This window comes from Rana temporaria, chromosome 5 (genome assembly GCF_905171775.1).
Source record: "Rana temporaria chromosome 5, aRanTem1.1, whole genome shotgun sequence".
Lineage (NCBI taxonomy): Eukaryota > Metazoa > Chordata > Amphibia > Anura > Ranidae > Rana > Rana temporaria.
Window position 1 is genome coordinate 258,905,892 of NC_053493.1, and position 15,682 is coordinate 258,921,573.

The 15,682-nt window shown below is 44.6% G+C and overlaps 1 protein-coding gene across 2 annotated transcripts in view; it reads left to right on the forward strand.

Annotated features, from left to right (window-relative positions):
• Positions 1-15,682, forward strand: part of KDM1B (lysine demethylase 1B) — a 64,959-nt gene that overhangs the window by 28,737 nt on the left and 20,540 nt on the right. For both annotated transcript variants that reach the window (XM_040353773.1, XM_040353772.1), the window contains exons 14-16: positions 2,180-2,307; positions 4,648-4,779; positions 10,138-10,212. In XM_040353773.1, coding sequence (XP_040209707.1) covers positions 2,180-2,307; positions 4,648-4,779; positions 10,138-10,212 — 335 coding nt within the window. The remainder of the gene's footprint in view (positions 1-2,179; positions 2,308-4,647; positions 4,780-10,137; positions 10,213-15,682) is intronic.

Consider the following 15,682-nt stretch of genomic DNA (forward strand, 5'->3'; position numbering starts at 1 on the left):
TTTGCTTCACAGCTGTGGTGACCTGCAGGAGTAATTTGAATTGGGGGCAAGTCGGGTCTAGAGGTTTTTTATTAAGTAGGACAATGGAGGGGTCGAGGTCAAGGGTGATGTCGTCGACCAGTGTAGATATAATGTGGAAGATTTTGGTCCAAAATGTTTGGGCTAGGGGGCAGCTCCACCAAATGTGGAGGTGCGTGCCTCGTTCAGTACAGCCTTCGGAAACAGAGGAGAAGGATAGGAGGTATTTCGATATCTGGGCAGGGACTAAGTACCAGTGCATTAGTACCTTATAGTTGGTTTCAGAGGCTACTATATTTTGGGAACCAGTCTTTTATCTCAAGATGGAGGTCTAAATCTGATTCTCATTGCATTGCATAGCGGTGGGAGGTGTGTCTGGGGGGATCTAATATCTGGGTGTGAATGAGAGATATTAGGCCCTGAGCGCGAGGGTCCTTATTAAAGATGTGTTCGAAAGCTCATGTCTTGGAGGAAGATGTTGGTGCACAAGCAAGGGGTAAAGAAGTGTTTGAGTTGGAATTTCAAAGTTAGGAAGGCCATGGGACTTGCTGTGAGTATAGGGAGCGTTTTGAAGGTATCAGGGATAGTAAATGAGTAGGGTTAGATAAGATTAGCGAACGACCATCTATGGAAGGTAGAAGGTGAGGACCATGCTGGGTAGAAAGCAGAGGGTTGCGGAGATAGGATAAGAGGGGATTATGTGGGGATTTGAATCCAAATTTGGTTTTGAGATTGTCCTAGATTCGTAGCGAGTGGTGTGTAGTAGTTTTTTTTTATGTCTTGCGATCACATGGACGGAGCCACAATAGTTTGGCCACTGAGAGAGGGTCACAGTCCACTGATTCTAGGGCAACCCAAAGGGGTATTTCCTATGTAATGTGGTATTTTGGTAACTTGGCCAGCTGGGCCGCCTTGTAATATTTGGCGAAGTGAGGGAGACCTAGTCCACCTTGGAGCTTGGGAAGATATAGGACTGATTTGGGTACACAAGGTCTGGTTTTGCCCCATATATAGGCGAGAGCTCTACGTTTCAAGATTCTGAGGAAGTGTGAGGGGATGGGGATGGGCAGAACCCGGAAAAAGTAAAGGATCTTCAGGAGAATGGTGATTTTGATAGCGTTAATACATCCTAACCAAGCTAAAGGCAGTGTAGACCAGGAGGAGACATAAGGCTGGTGAGGTGAGATAGCATGGGGGGGGGGGTAGTTGGCAGAATATAGGGCTGCGGAGTCTGCTGTTTAATGCCTAGATATGAGATATAGTAGGGGGACCATGAAAATGGAAGGGCATGTTGAAGTTGTGACAATAAGGTTGTGGCAGGAAGACGTAAAGGATATGTGATTTCTGTGGGTTAACTGATCTAATGTGGAGAGAAGATTTGGGGAAGACGTCAGCAGGGAGGTGAAGAAAAGGAGAATGTCGTCAGCAAACAGATAGAGTTTGTGATGGTGGCCACTTAGTTTGAGTCCTTTAATGTCTGGGTTGGGTTTAATGTCTGGGTTGGAATGTATTGCCTGGGCAAGGGGTTTAATGGCAAGGGCAAACAAGAGTTGAGATAAGTGGCAGCCTTGTCTGATTTATAAACGCAGAGGCAGGAGACCCAAGAGAGGAAGTGAGGCCCAAATCCCCATTTTCGCAGTATAAATTGTAGTTAGAGCCAGGAAATTGCTTTTTTAATATCTAGGGACAGAAAGCAAGTTGGAATCTGGCAGGAACGTGCTGCCTGAGCTATCAAAATTGCTCTAAGGACATTATCTCTAGCTTGTCTCAGAGATGACCTTGACCTGGTCTTTATGAATGAGGGAACCTATAATCCAATATAGGCGAAAAGGAGATGATTTTAGCCATTATTTTAGTGTCCAGGTTCAATAGTGAGATTGGGCAGTAATTCATGAGTCCTCCCTTCTCTCAACAAGATGGGGGTGATGAAGAACAAGTCAACCAAGATGGCCATTTTCATATTTCATGTTTGGCCAGCTTTACAGAATCAAAGCTTTACTTTTATTTAGTTAATGTGTACTATATTATTTTATCTGGGTATCCATTCATCATACCTCCCCTTGCTAAAAATATAAATTCAGTTTATAGCTTAATTAAGGTATTATTTAAATTCTACATGTTACTGTTACTGCAATGTAATGGATACCCTTTTTTTAATTAGATAAGATACAAGAGATCTACAAAGCATTTATACAGGAATCTGGCATCCAGTTCACAGATGTAGAAGAAAAGGTCTTGCAGTTCCACCTTGGGAATCTGGAATATGCTTGTGGAAGCAATCTACATAATGTGAGTTCTTGGTCATTTTTGCACATTTTTCTGTGTAAATTATTCTTTTTGAATTGTTGTAAAGTTGTACATTCCCATTGATTTTTGTTAAATTTTTGGTTTAAATATCTCTTTCAACTTTACATACACATTTCCCCACTTACTGTGGGAGATTTACTAAAACTGGTGCACACAGAATCTGGTGCAGCTGTGCATAATAACCTTAACCTGCCTGGCGGTATTCCCGAGTCTGACTCGGGGTTAGATTTTCATGCTGCGAGCGGTAACCCCGAGTCAGACTCGGGCTCGCCTCGCTGGATCCACAGGGAGTGTTTACTTACCTTGTCCCTGGATCCAGCGATGCCACCGCGCTGTGTGAGCGAGCGGGACCTCGCTCGATTCACACAGTGCCTCTGTGTGACGCCGATCTCCGTTCCCTGCGACGTTACGACGCACAGGAGCGGAGAACGGCGCCAAATTCAAAAAAGTAAATAAACACAATACATACAGTGTACTGTAATCTTATAGATCACAGTACTGTATGTAAAAAATACACACCCCCCTTGTCCCTAGTGGTCTGCCCAGTGCCCTACATGTACTTTTATATAATAAAAACTGTTCTTTCTGCCTGGAAACTGTAGATTGTCCATAGCAACCAAAACGTCCCTTTATGTCAAAAATAGTTTTAGAGCAGCTAAAAAACAGCGATAATAAATTATAATCACTTGCAGAATTGTGCGATAGCGATTTGTGGGGAAATTCATCATAAAATAAATAAATAATGACAGCGACAATTCTGCAACTGAGCAAATTTCAGTGATTTTGATTTTATTACATTATTGAATCATTTTTATTATAATTATATTATTACTTGTTATAATTATTTATAATTATTTATTATATTATAATTTATAATTTTGTTTTTAAAAAAATGTCATACCCGGGATGCCTACTAGAATCTTGTTTGGTCAGATTTAAGTGAGTTATTTCTAAAAATTACAGGCCTACAATATAAAACGCCAAATTTTCTTGCAAATAATGGTACCGCTTTCAGCACCTTTTTTCTGAAAGAATCATACCGCCAGGGAGGTTAAGACCCCTTTCAAACTGAGGGCGTTTTGCAGCGTTAAAAATAGTGCCTGCAATACGCCCTTAAACAGCTGCTCCTCACACTCCAGTGTTAAAGCCCGAGGGCTTTGACACTGGAGTGGTGCGCTGGCAGGGCGTCAGAAAAAGTACTGCCAGCAGCTTCTTTGGAGCGCATTAGGAGCGGTGAACTCACCGCTCCTAATGCGCTCCTGTCCATTGAAATCAATGGGCAGCGCCGCCGTACCGTCGGCAATACGCTGCTGTAGCGGCGCATTGCGAGCGGTATTAACCCTTTCTCGGCCACTAGTGGGGGTTAAAAGCGTCCGAAATGCGCAGCAAATCCGGCGGTACAATATTTTACCGCCGACGCTATGGGCGGCACCAGTGTGAAAGGGGTCTAAGTCTTGAGGAGGGTAGTGTTAAGGCCTGTACACACAATCGGATTTTTCCGACGGGAGTTGTGTGATGGCAGGCTGTTGTCGGAAAATCCGACCGTTTGTATGCTCCATCTGACAATTGTTATTGGTTTTTCAGCCAACTAACGTTGGATAGCATGCTTTAAAATTTTCCGCCAACAAATGTGTGCTGTCGGATTATTCGATCATGTGTACACAAGTCCTTTGGACAAAACTCCAAAGTACAAACACACATGGTCAGAAGCAATGCTAACCATAACACAACATTAGCAAAAGTTGCCCAAAGGGTGGCGCTAAAGAGCTAAAAAAACACGTTGTTTTGTGTTTGTTGGCCAACAATTGTGTGCTGTTTGTATACAAGACAAATTCCTGGCCAATGCCCTTTGGACAAAAGTACTATGCTTTGTCTGCGTAAAATCCAATCGTGTGTACCAGGCTTTAGACTAGCAGATTTATATGGACTGACCAATAAATTGAAGCTGAACACCAACTAACACTTTATACGCAATTACAGCAAACAGTTTTTTCCCATTTGGGATAAAGATTTTACATGAATTAGTAAAAGCTGCATATTGTAGGCACACCTGTCATCTTCATACTGTCAGGATGGATGCAAATGGTGGCATATGGATATGTCCTAGAAACATCCCTCTCCCCAAAAGAAATAAATTGGATAAAAAATAGCTTTTTCTGTTGTTCTTAAAGTAACAAAAATATGCTTATGAACTTTTCAGTTATTCATGTTATGAAGTATTTAGTTAAACAGATCTTCTGTATATTTTCATTATATACTATTATGTAAGTGCTTTTAACTAAAAATGATACCAATATTTTTTTCTTCTGTTGTTTTTTTCAGGTATCTGCTCGTTCTTGGGATCACAATGAATTCTTTGCTCAGTTTGCTGGGGATCATACAATGATAACTGCTGGTTACTCAGCAATAATAGAAAAACTGGCTGATGGACTTGATATTCGACTCAGGTCACCTGTAAGTTCTACAGAAAAACGAATACATACAGTATCTCACAAAAGTTAGTACACCCCTCACGTTTTTTCTAAATATTTTATTATATCTTTTAATGTGACACGTTGCTACAATGTAGTCAGTGTACAGCTTGTATAACAGTGTAGTTTTGCTGTCCCCTCAAAATAACTCAACACACAGCCATTAATGTCTAAACTGCTGGCAACAAAAGTGAATAAACCCCTAAGTGAAAATGTCCAAATTGGTCCAAAAGTGCCACCATTTTTTTCCAGCACTGCCTTAACCCTCTTAGAAATTGAGTTCACCAGAGCTTCACAGGTTGCCACTGGTATCCTATTCCACTGTTCCATGATAACATTACGGAACTGGTGGATGTTAGAGACCTTGCGCTCCTTCACCTTCCATTTGAGGATGCCCCACATATTCTTAATAAGGTTTAGGTCTGAAGTCCATCACTTTTACCCTAAGCTTCTTTAGCAAGGCAGTGGTCATCTTGGAGGTGTGTGTGGGGTCGTTAAGTTGGAATACTGCCCTGCGGCCCAGTCTCCGAAGGGAGGGGATCTTGCTCTGCTTCAGTATGTCACAGTACACGTTGGCATTCATAGTTCCCTTTGTATCCCTCACCTGGTTGTCACCACACACGCTTGACACCATCTGAACCAAATAAGTTTATCTTGGTCTCATCATACCACAGGACATAGTTTCAGTAATCCATGTCCTTAGTCTGCTTGTCTTCAGCAAACTGTCTGTGGGATTTCTTGTGCATCATCTTTAGAAGAGGCTTCCTTCTGGGACGACAGCCATGCAGACCAATTTGATGCAGTGTGCAGCGTGTGGTCTGAGCACTGACAGGCGGACCCCCTTCAACCTGCAGCAATGCTGGCAGCACTCATACATCTATTTCCCAAAGACAACCTCTGGATATGACGCTAAGCACGTGCACTCAACTTCTTTGGTCGACCATGGCGAGGCCTGTTCTGTGTAGAACCTGTCCTGTTAAACCACTGTATGGTCTTGGCCACCATGCTGCAGCTCAGTCTCAGGGTCTTGGCAATCTTCTTATAGCCTAGGGCATCTTTATGTAGAGCAACAATTCTTTTTTTCACATCCTGAGAGAGTTCTTTGGCATGAGGTGCCATGTTGAACTTCCAGTTACAAGTATGAGAGAGTGAGAGCGATAATACCAAATTTAACACACCTGCTCCCCATTCACACCTGAGACCTTGTAACGAGTCACATGACATTGGGGAGGGAAAATGGCTTTTTGGGCCCAATTTAGACATTATTACTTAGGGGTGTACTCACTTTTGTTGCCAGCGGTTTAGACATTGATGGCTGTGTGAGTTATTTTAAGGGGCCAGTAAATTTACACTGTTATACAAGCTTTACACTCTTTACTTTACATTGTAGCAAAGTGTAATTTCTTCAGTGTTGTCACATGAAAAGATATAATAAAATAATTACAAAAATGTGAGGGGTGTACTCACTTTTGTGAGATACTGTGTATATATAACAAGAATTTTAGAAAACTTTATTAAGGAGAACCTTTCCACTGTTGCAGTATGTGAGCCGTATAAAGAACAATTAATGTTATGTAATTTAAGGTTCATGTCAAGGTTATGTTACAAGTTAGGGATTTGGGCCATATCCCAGATAGCGAGGATAACTTGCCACAAATTTGTGAGTGTTAAATTGTAAGTCTTGTTAACTTGCTGTACATTTTCAATGGCAAGTTCAATTGTAGAGCACTTGAAGCACAAGTTCTAGTTGATACTTTTCCAACTTGTAGAGAATTTGCGAGGCAAGTCTCTAGCAAGAGCAAAGTTGCAGTGGTGAGTCTACAGCAAGAGCTCTGCAAGTCTGCAGCAGGGAGCAAAGATGGAAATTCAGCCACAGTGACCCCTCTGGCGGGATGACTATTGCACAACATAACTGAACCCGAACTTGCAGCAGACTTGCAGAATGTTTGCAAAGAAAGTTGACCTGGAGTCATGCAATGAGGACTTGCTGCAATTGTGCAACACACGTGTGAAGCCTGGCAAGTCTAGCAATAGCTTTGTAAGTAATTTTCAAACTTGCAGCTCAATTACTTGCTGTCTGGGAATTTACAGGAAGGGCTTCAGTTATTTTGCAAGTGTCTGAAGGTGATGGTCACTGCTGTGTAATTCTCTTCACAAATTTTCAGATTCTCAAGGTTTCGATAGGGATTTGGAGAGAAGCAAACAATAAGTAAATAATGAAATGACTGTAAGTCTCCATAAATCTTCACCATGCTGCCTCCTGTCTCAGCTCAGCATTCTAGACGGAGATCTTACACCCTTTCCATCCCAGTTTGCTCTTAGCTCTCATAATTGTCCTGTACCCACCATGCAGCCTAGCACAATCTCTGCATTCTGTCACTAATGACTAAGAAATTAGCACATACTTTTACCACCCCAACCTCCTCACCAATTCTCTCTTTTCTAATCTCTTAGCCCCCACCCCTCCTTCACATTGAAGCAATTTGTCATGCAGTTTGACAAGTCACATCCTATTGCCAGCAAGGCAGTGTTCAAATCAATGCAACGCCAACTTTGAGTCACTGCATCAATTTGAAAAAGTAGTACATGCGATTTAGGGTGCGACTTTAATGGACATCTGTGAATGAAGCCACACAGATGTCTTCAAAGTCGCAACCCAAAGTCACACTGAGATGCGGCTCTAAAATTGTGCCATTTTCAGGTTAGGTCGCACAATTTCAAAGCCACAGTCAATGTGAACGGGGCCCAATAGTAAATTCACACTGGTGTGCTGTGATCTGGCCACAGTGCGATTGTATATGCAGTTTACCTACAGTTTTAGGTGCGCTCCCATTCAATTCTATTAGACTGTTTTCATGAAAGCAAATCAGACTTGCATGCTGCATCTTTGATGTGCAATCAGAAAATACACAGTCCACTAGAATTCATCAGGAGCACACCTAAAACTGCAAGTAAATCACACATACAATCGCACCATGGTCAAGCCACAACGCACCAGTGTGAAACCGCTGTAAGGCTAGGTTCACGCGCAGTCAGGATCATGCACAAAATTGTGCCGCTTCATAGGAGTGAATGGAGGTTCCGATCAGGTCCGCCTGAAAAACTGACAGACAGACCTGATCGAAAAGCCTACACTTATATATCTTTTTGTCACTTTGCTTTTTTGAATAAGCTGTGTTAGCAGCTACCATTATCGCACTATCGGCAGCGCAGGGTATTCACTTTTCTTCGAAAAGCCTGGGCTCAAGTTCGAACCGGGGGGGGGGGGGGCGCACTTTGCCATCTTCGCCCTGGGTGCTGGATGACCTTGTCCCAGCACTGGCTGTGTGATAATTGTGGCTGCTGATTTTTTTTGCCAGTGCTCCAAAATGTTATTAAATTAATGACTTTTAATACATAGGGAATTCTCCCATCCTAGGCTGCTCCCAGTGACACTTGAGAATGTGGAGCAACCCTGGCATCTAGGGCTCTGGAGGATGAGCTGTTCTCTGCCCCCCGCTCCCTCATTGTCAGCTGCACGGGCCTCTGTCTGACATCTGGGGGGAGTGTAATGACAGCAGCTGTATTGCCTCCTTGTACAGAGCTTATACTAAGGTGATGGAAAGGATAGCAGCAGCGGTAAAGGCAGTGGTGCATCCAGCCTCTTCACTCTAGGCTAAAGCCTCGTACACACTACCAGTTTTCCCGTCGGGAAAACTGCCATGACAGCTTTTGGCTGGGAAAACTGGCTGTGTGTATGCTACATGGCAGTTTTCCCAACAAGAAAACCACCGGGAATCGCGGCGGGAAAAATGAGAACATGTTTCCTTTTTCCGGCGGTTTTAACCCGGCAGTTTTCCAATGGGAAAGCCTGCGGTGGAGCATACACACGGCCAGGATTCCCGAACCAAAGCTCTCATGCATGACAGTTTTCCTGTCGGGAAACCTGGCCATGTGTAGGGGGAAAGACTGACCAAGCAGGTTCTCGGGTTTCCCGGCGGTAAAAAGTCAGCCGGGAAACCCGTACGTGTGTACGAGGCTTACGTTTACTTTTTTTTTTAATCCAGCTCCTCTATGTACCAATATATCCTTAAAGCGGGGTTCCGACCACAATTAGCATTTTTTAAATGTAGGTCCTTTCATCATGCGTTTTTATAATATAAATCCGGTCACTTACTATTTTAAAATCTGCCGCCGCTCCGCATAGTTATTGAAAAAAGATAGTTTATAAAACTATGTCCACACCGTTGTCATTTTGCTTGTGGGCATTGTGAAGCCCACAAGCTCTTACTTCCTGGAAGTCTTGGATGGGGAGTTATAATGGGGAAGTGCACTGCATCCTGGGAAATTATGACACACATTTCCCAGGAGCATTAGCGTGCTGAGGAGCTGAGGGAGATGATGTCAGAATCCTAGGTGATTCCGAAGGCAGATTTTGTGGGACAGCATAGCAACAGGTATTTCCAGGTGAGTGATGACACAGTGGCTGCATTTGATGGGCACAGTGAGGCTGCAATTTTTTTTTTCATTTGCGCCCCCCCAAAAATTTTGAGCACCAGCCGCCACTGAGCAGATTATTGTACACCACTGCCCTTTGCACTCTTTTTTATGTGATCTAAATTGTGTTTTCTGTTATTTGTTTCACCTCTCATATAATGTAATCTTAATTGTATAGTACAGAACACAGGCAAAATATTCATAGATCCTGGCTCATACTTTAAGGTGATTGTACACTGGCCAAGTCTTTTAGGATAAACCTGCTGGGTGCCTCCTGTATAACCATAGCTCCCAACTGTCCCTGATTTGTAGGGACTGTCCCTGATTTGGACCAATGTCCCTCTGTCCCTTATTCCTCCTCATTTGTCCCTCATTTTGGTCTGATCTATATAGATGTATATAAAATGCACTTTTTATCTATTAATCTGATTTCTAAATTGCTGCATTTGTAAATTCCAAAAGCCAATATAAAGGAATAGTAGCGGTAAAAAAAGCCGTTGTGGGTTCAACCAATCTTGTTTTTTTGTACAATTCTTATTTAAGGGGGCGTGGCAAAGTGGTGTGTCCTATGCCTGCATACTTTTGCTGATAGGTGTCCCTCGTTCCCATCTCAAAAAGTTGGGAGGTGTGTATAACTCTACCCCACTATGTTAATCAGTTTTTTGCTAGTGTCCTAAGATGATGGACCTCTTCTCCTTCACGGAGAAATCACTCTTTTTGTTTTTAATTTTTCTTTATTATTTTATCTTCAACTTTTTTTATTCACTGAATCCAAAAACTTAATTCAGGAACTTTACATATTTTTGTACTGTATGCAGTGTGTTTTTACATAGCAAAACATCAAATTCCTGTTTATTTCTTACAGGTGAGAAAAATTGATTACACTGGTCCAGAAATTACTTTAACAACATCAGATGGGAAAACATACAGTACACAAAAGGTAATTTTCAATATCTGTATTAACTTTCTAGTAAGTTTTTGGAGTTATTTTATACAGTTTATTCAAGGATGACTAATTCATGTTGGAAATAACAAACGGCACAGGTAACTAGGTATGTTTTATAGCTTTGTGACTCTAATGCCCTGTACACACGATAGGTTAGTCTGATGAAAACGGTCTGATGGACCGTTTTCATCAGACTAACTAACCTATCATGTGTGGGCCCCATCAGTTTTTTATCCATCAGTCAAAAAAATAGGAACTTGTTTTAAAATTATCTGATGGATAAAAAACCTATAGAAAAAAACGATCGTCTGTAGGTATGTCCATCGGTTAAAAATCCACGCATGCTCAGAATCAAGTTGACGCATGCTTGGAAGCATTGAACTTCATTTTTTTCAGCACGTTGTTGTGTTTTACGTCACCGCGTTCTGATCATCAGTCAGCTTCATCGGATAACTGATGGAAAAATCCATCAGACCGTTTTCATCAGACTAACCTATCGTGTGTACAGGGCATTAAGCCTCGTACACACGGTCAGACTTCAAACAAACTTTCACTTGGATTTTTGTCCGAAGGGAGTTGTCCGGTCACACCCATAGCATACACACGCTCTGACTTTTTCGGCAACAAACACGAAAGTAGTGACGTTTCAACGTACTGACGAGAGTTCAAAAGAGGAACTTCAATTCTCCGGCGTCACCCTTTAGGCTCCTTCTGCTAATTGAGAGTTAGTAGAGGTTTTGTCTGTGTGGATTCGCGATTTTCAGTTTCGTGCAATTTAGTTAGTTTCTGAACGTCCGTTCGTCAAGCAGACATGTTGCGCAATGGGGTTGTGCTAACTTGACCCACAAAATAATATAGAAATATGTTTGACTCATATAACCAAAGTACACTAATCCAAAGTAAAGACATTTGTTTTTACTCCGTCAGTATCACCAGCAAAGCAGCTTTTAGTATTATCACATTATAAAGAAGAAGAGAATGTGCGCTGCTTTTCTTGATTGCAGAACTTGCCGCGTCACGAATGTGCTCTTTCAAATACGAACGCTAGTTTTACCAGACAGAACGCTGGTCCTTGCTTCTGAGCATGCGCATTTGTATACTTTGTACAAAAGTCCGATTGCTTGCTGTACACACGGTCGGACTAGGCACCATCGGACTCTTGTTGACGTAAAGTTTGTCCGTGTTACGTACCTGAGTGTGAGCCTGAAGCGTGGAGGAAGACCTCCCGTACAGCCCCGGCTTAGAGACCGCTGGAATGGGGACAGAGGTCTCTGAGCACGGTGAAGTAAAGGGTGCCAGATCTGGTGTAGCTGCAGAGGAAGCTGGAACTGCTGGATAGGGAGCAGGTGATGCAGGTCGCAGAGTAGAGGATGCAGACAGCAGGTGCAGGTCAGCAGAGTGGCAGGCGTAGTTAGAAGAGTCAGACAAGCCGGGTCGTACACTTGGAAGGGATCAGCATGAACAGTAGGCAGAAGAATAGTCGGAGTCCAAGCCAGGTTCAGGTAACGGGTAATCAAGCAGGAGACAGGCAGAGTCGGCAAGCCGGGGTCAGGGTTGGAGAAGGTAACGGAGTCAGCAAGCCGGGTCATACACTGGGTCAGGATGCAGAATGCAGGATGCAAAACAAGAATACAGGAACACATGCAGATCAAGCCGCAATATGCCCCATTCAGACAGTGTCTTTTATAGGCAGCAGGACGCTGCGTATGACGTGCGCCAAACGTGCGCCTAACGTGCGCGCATGCGCACAGATGCGGGCAATGGCCGTGTTGCACGCATGCGCACAGGCGCGCGCCCGCGCATGCGCGCAGGCATATGCCCACGGAAGCGAGCAGAACGTTCATGACAGTGCCCCCCCCTTAAGGGCGACCTCCGGGTGCCAAAGAGGGCTCTCTTCTGGGGATGACTTTGAAAAAATGCCTGGATTAATTCTTGGGCGTGAATGTTCCGTTGGGGTTCCCAGGAGTTCTCCTCTGGACCGTACCCCTTCCATTTAATCAGGAATTGAAGCTGGTTTCCCCTTCTTCTGCAATTCAGGACTGCCTCCACCTCGAACTCCTCATTGCCATCAATGACTACAGGTTCAGGTGGTCCTGACCCCCTGTCTGGGAAAGGATCGGGTACCGATGGCTTCAATAAGGACACATGGAATACCGGGTGAACCTTCATTGACTCAGGTAGGGCAAGTTCATAGGAGACCTCGTTTAGCTTCCGTTTCACCGGGAAAGGACCGATAAACTTGGGTGCCAGTTTCCTTGTCGGACAAGCCATCTTAAGGTTGGTGGTGGATAGCCATACTTGATCGCCTTGCTGTAGGCTTAGTTCTCCTCTTTTCTTCAAATCGAACATCCTTTTACTGGCTGCTTGCGCTTTGGTCAGAGCTTCCTGTAGGATCCTATTGTTACGGGTAAGGAAATCAACGGTATCTTGGACTGCCGGGACTGTTGTATCCGAGACAAGGTCGGGTAGAAAAGTCGGGTGGAACCCATAGTTGGCAAAAAACGGGGACTGGCCCGTGGCTGAATGACTGGCATTATTGAAAGCAAATTCTGCCAAGGGTAGCAATGCTACCCAGTCGTCTTGAACAAAAGAGGTGAAGCATCGGATGTATTGCTCGAGGGTCTGGTTAGTCCTCTCGGTTTGCCCATTGGTCTGGGGGTGGTAAGCTGAGGACATAGACAGTTCAATCTTCAGAACCTTGCATAACGCCTTCCAGAAACGGGAAGTGAACTGCACCCCTCTGTCTGATACAATATCCACGGGGACCCCATGAAGCCTTACGATCTCCTTAATAAAGACCTGAGCGGTCTCCATGGCAGAGGGCGTGCCTTTCAACGGGATGAAATGAGCCATCTTAGATAGTCGGTCAACTACTACAAAAATGGCTGAGCAGCCTTCTGACGGGGGAAGTTCTACTATGAAGTCCATAGCAATCATTTTCCAGGGACGGTCGGGAATTGGTAAAGGCCTGAGCAGGCCCCAGGCCTTGCCTCTGGTGGTCTTGCTTCGGGTACAGATGGTACATGAACTGACATAATCCCTACAGTTCTTTTCAAGATCCGGCCACCAAAATGTGCGTTGGATCAGTTCTAAAGTCTTATGCATCCCGAAATGGCCTGCCAAGGGATGGTCGTGACATAGGTTTAACACTGTGGCTCGAACTTCCTCTGGCACAAAGATCCTGTCGTTCTTCCACAGTAATCCCTCTTTGGGAACAAGAGTGATGCCAGGGGGTTCAGACACCCCTACAGAAGCTTGTTTCAGGTTAGACATCAGGCTAGTTTGTAATAATAAGAAGTTACCTTCTGATAGTATGGTATCTGGTGCTGACATTTCTTTCGGATCATCAAACATGCGGGACAGGGCATCTGGTTTGGTGTTTTTGGAACCTGGTCGATAAGTAATATGGAATGAAAACCTAGAGAAAAATAACGCCCATCGTGCCTGGCGTGGTCTTAGACGTTTCGCCGCTCTCAAGTACTCCAGGTTTTTATGGTCTGTGTAGATGAGTATGGGGTGTGCTGCCCCCTCCAACAGGTATCTCCACTCTTCAAGGGCAGTCTTAATGGCCAGGAGCTCCCGATCCCCCACATCATAGTTCCTTTCGGATGGTGTAAGCTTACGGGAGAAGAAAGCTATTGGGTGTATCAAGTCCTTGAGACCCTGGCGTTGGGAGATGACAGCTCCCACTGCTGTTTCTGAGGCGTCTACCTCGAGTAAGTAGGGTAGGGTCGGGTCGGGGTGACTCAGAATGGGAGCAGTTGTGAAATGTCCTTTTAGATTCGTGAAGGCGGCCTGTGCCTCGGGGGACCAACGGAACCGAACATGTTGCTTCGTTAACTGAGTGATTGGAGAAATAATAGCGGAAAATCCCTTAATGAACCTTCGATAAAAATTAGCGAAGCCCACAAAACGTTGCACCCCTTTCTTATCTGAAGGTGCAGGCCAATCCAGAATGGCTGAAACCTTCTGTGGGTCCATCTTGAACCCCTCTGTCGAGATTACTAGGCCGAGGAACTGGATGCTCTGTTGCTCAAACTCGCATTTCTCCGGTTTTGCATAGAGTCCATGTTGGCGGAGACGACAGAGTACATTCTTGACGTGTCTTCGGTGCTGCTCAATGGAAGAGGAGAAAATCAAAATATCATCTAGATAGACAACTACGTAAATGTCTAGACAGTCTCTGAAAACATCATTAACGAGGTGCTGAAACGTTGCAGGGGCGTTGCACAAGCCAAAAGGCATTACTAAATATTCGTAATGGCCAAACCTGGTACGAAAGGCCGTCTTCCACTCATCCCCTGAGCGGATGCGAACCAGGTTGTATGCCCCCCGCAGATCTAACTTGGTAAACACAGAGGAAGTCCTGAGTCTCTGGAAAAGTTCGGGAACCAAGGGTAGGGGGTACCGGTTTTTAACCGTAATTTTATTTAATTCCCTGTAGTCCACACAGGGTCGGAGGGAATGGTCCTTCTTTTCTACAAAAAAGATCCCTGCCCCTGCTGGGGAAGTAGAAGGGCGGATGAAACCCCTCTTTAAGTTCTCATCAACGTATTCTTTCAGCACCTCTAGTTCCCGCTCCGACAAAGGGAAAATCCGTCCGAACGGAATTTCAGCACCGGGCAGAAGTTCGATTGGGCAATCGTACGGACGATGGGGCGGCAGGACTTCAGCTCCTCTCTTGCTAAAAACGTCCAAAAATTCATGGTATTGCTGAGGTACTGCAGCACGTATCTCTGGGTCTGGTTCCAGGCATAGTAAGGGACCAGTGGTGCTAGGACGCAAGGGCTTGCAGTGCTGCTGGCAGTAGGGAGACTGAAATTTAACTTGTCCGGTTTCCCAATCAATCTGAGGATTGTGTGCCTGGAGCCACGGTAGGCCCAAAATGACTGGAAACATGGGAGAAGCGATGGCATCCAAACATAAAAGTTCCTTATGACCCGTAGAGGTGATGACAGGCAAAAAGGGGGTTTCTTGAGTTACTACTCCAGACTTGATTTGGGACCCATCCGCCAGGAAGATGGAAAGACCCCGGGTCTTGGGTTGAAGTGGGATGTGTTGTTGAGCTGCAAAGTCTAAATCAATAAAACAACTACATGCCCCTGAGTCTACTATTGCGGTAACTGGTATAGTTCTTTCAGGTAATTGGAGCAGGATAGGTAAGTCCAGATGGGTGGCCTTGGTAGGAGTCGGTGCAAAACTGGGGGAGGAGATAGCCAAAGTCTTACGCAACTTAACAGGACAAGTGGAAACATAGTGACCGGCCCTTCCGCAGTACATGCACAGACAATTCTGCTGCCGGCGAAGTCGTTCTCTCGCGGATAAGGAATGTTTAATCAGTCCAAGCTGCCCGGGATGGGTGGTAGCAGCAGTCTGGTGAGAGGGTGATAGTCTTCCCGGAACTGTATTATCACTGGCAGGGTAGACAGGAGCTGGTATCCGGGGAAGCATCCACGCCGGGCGG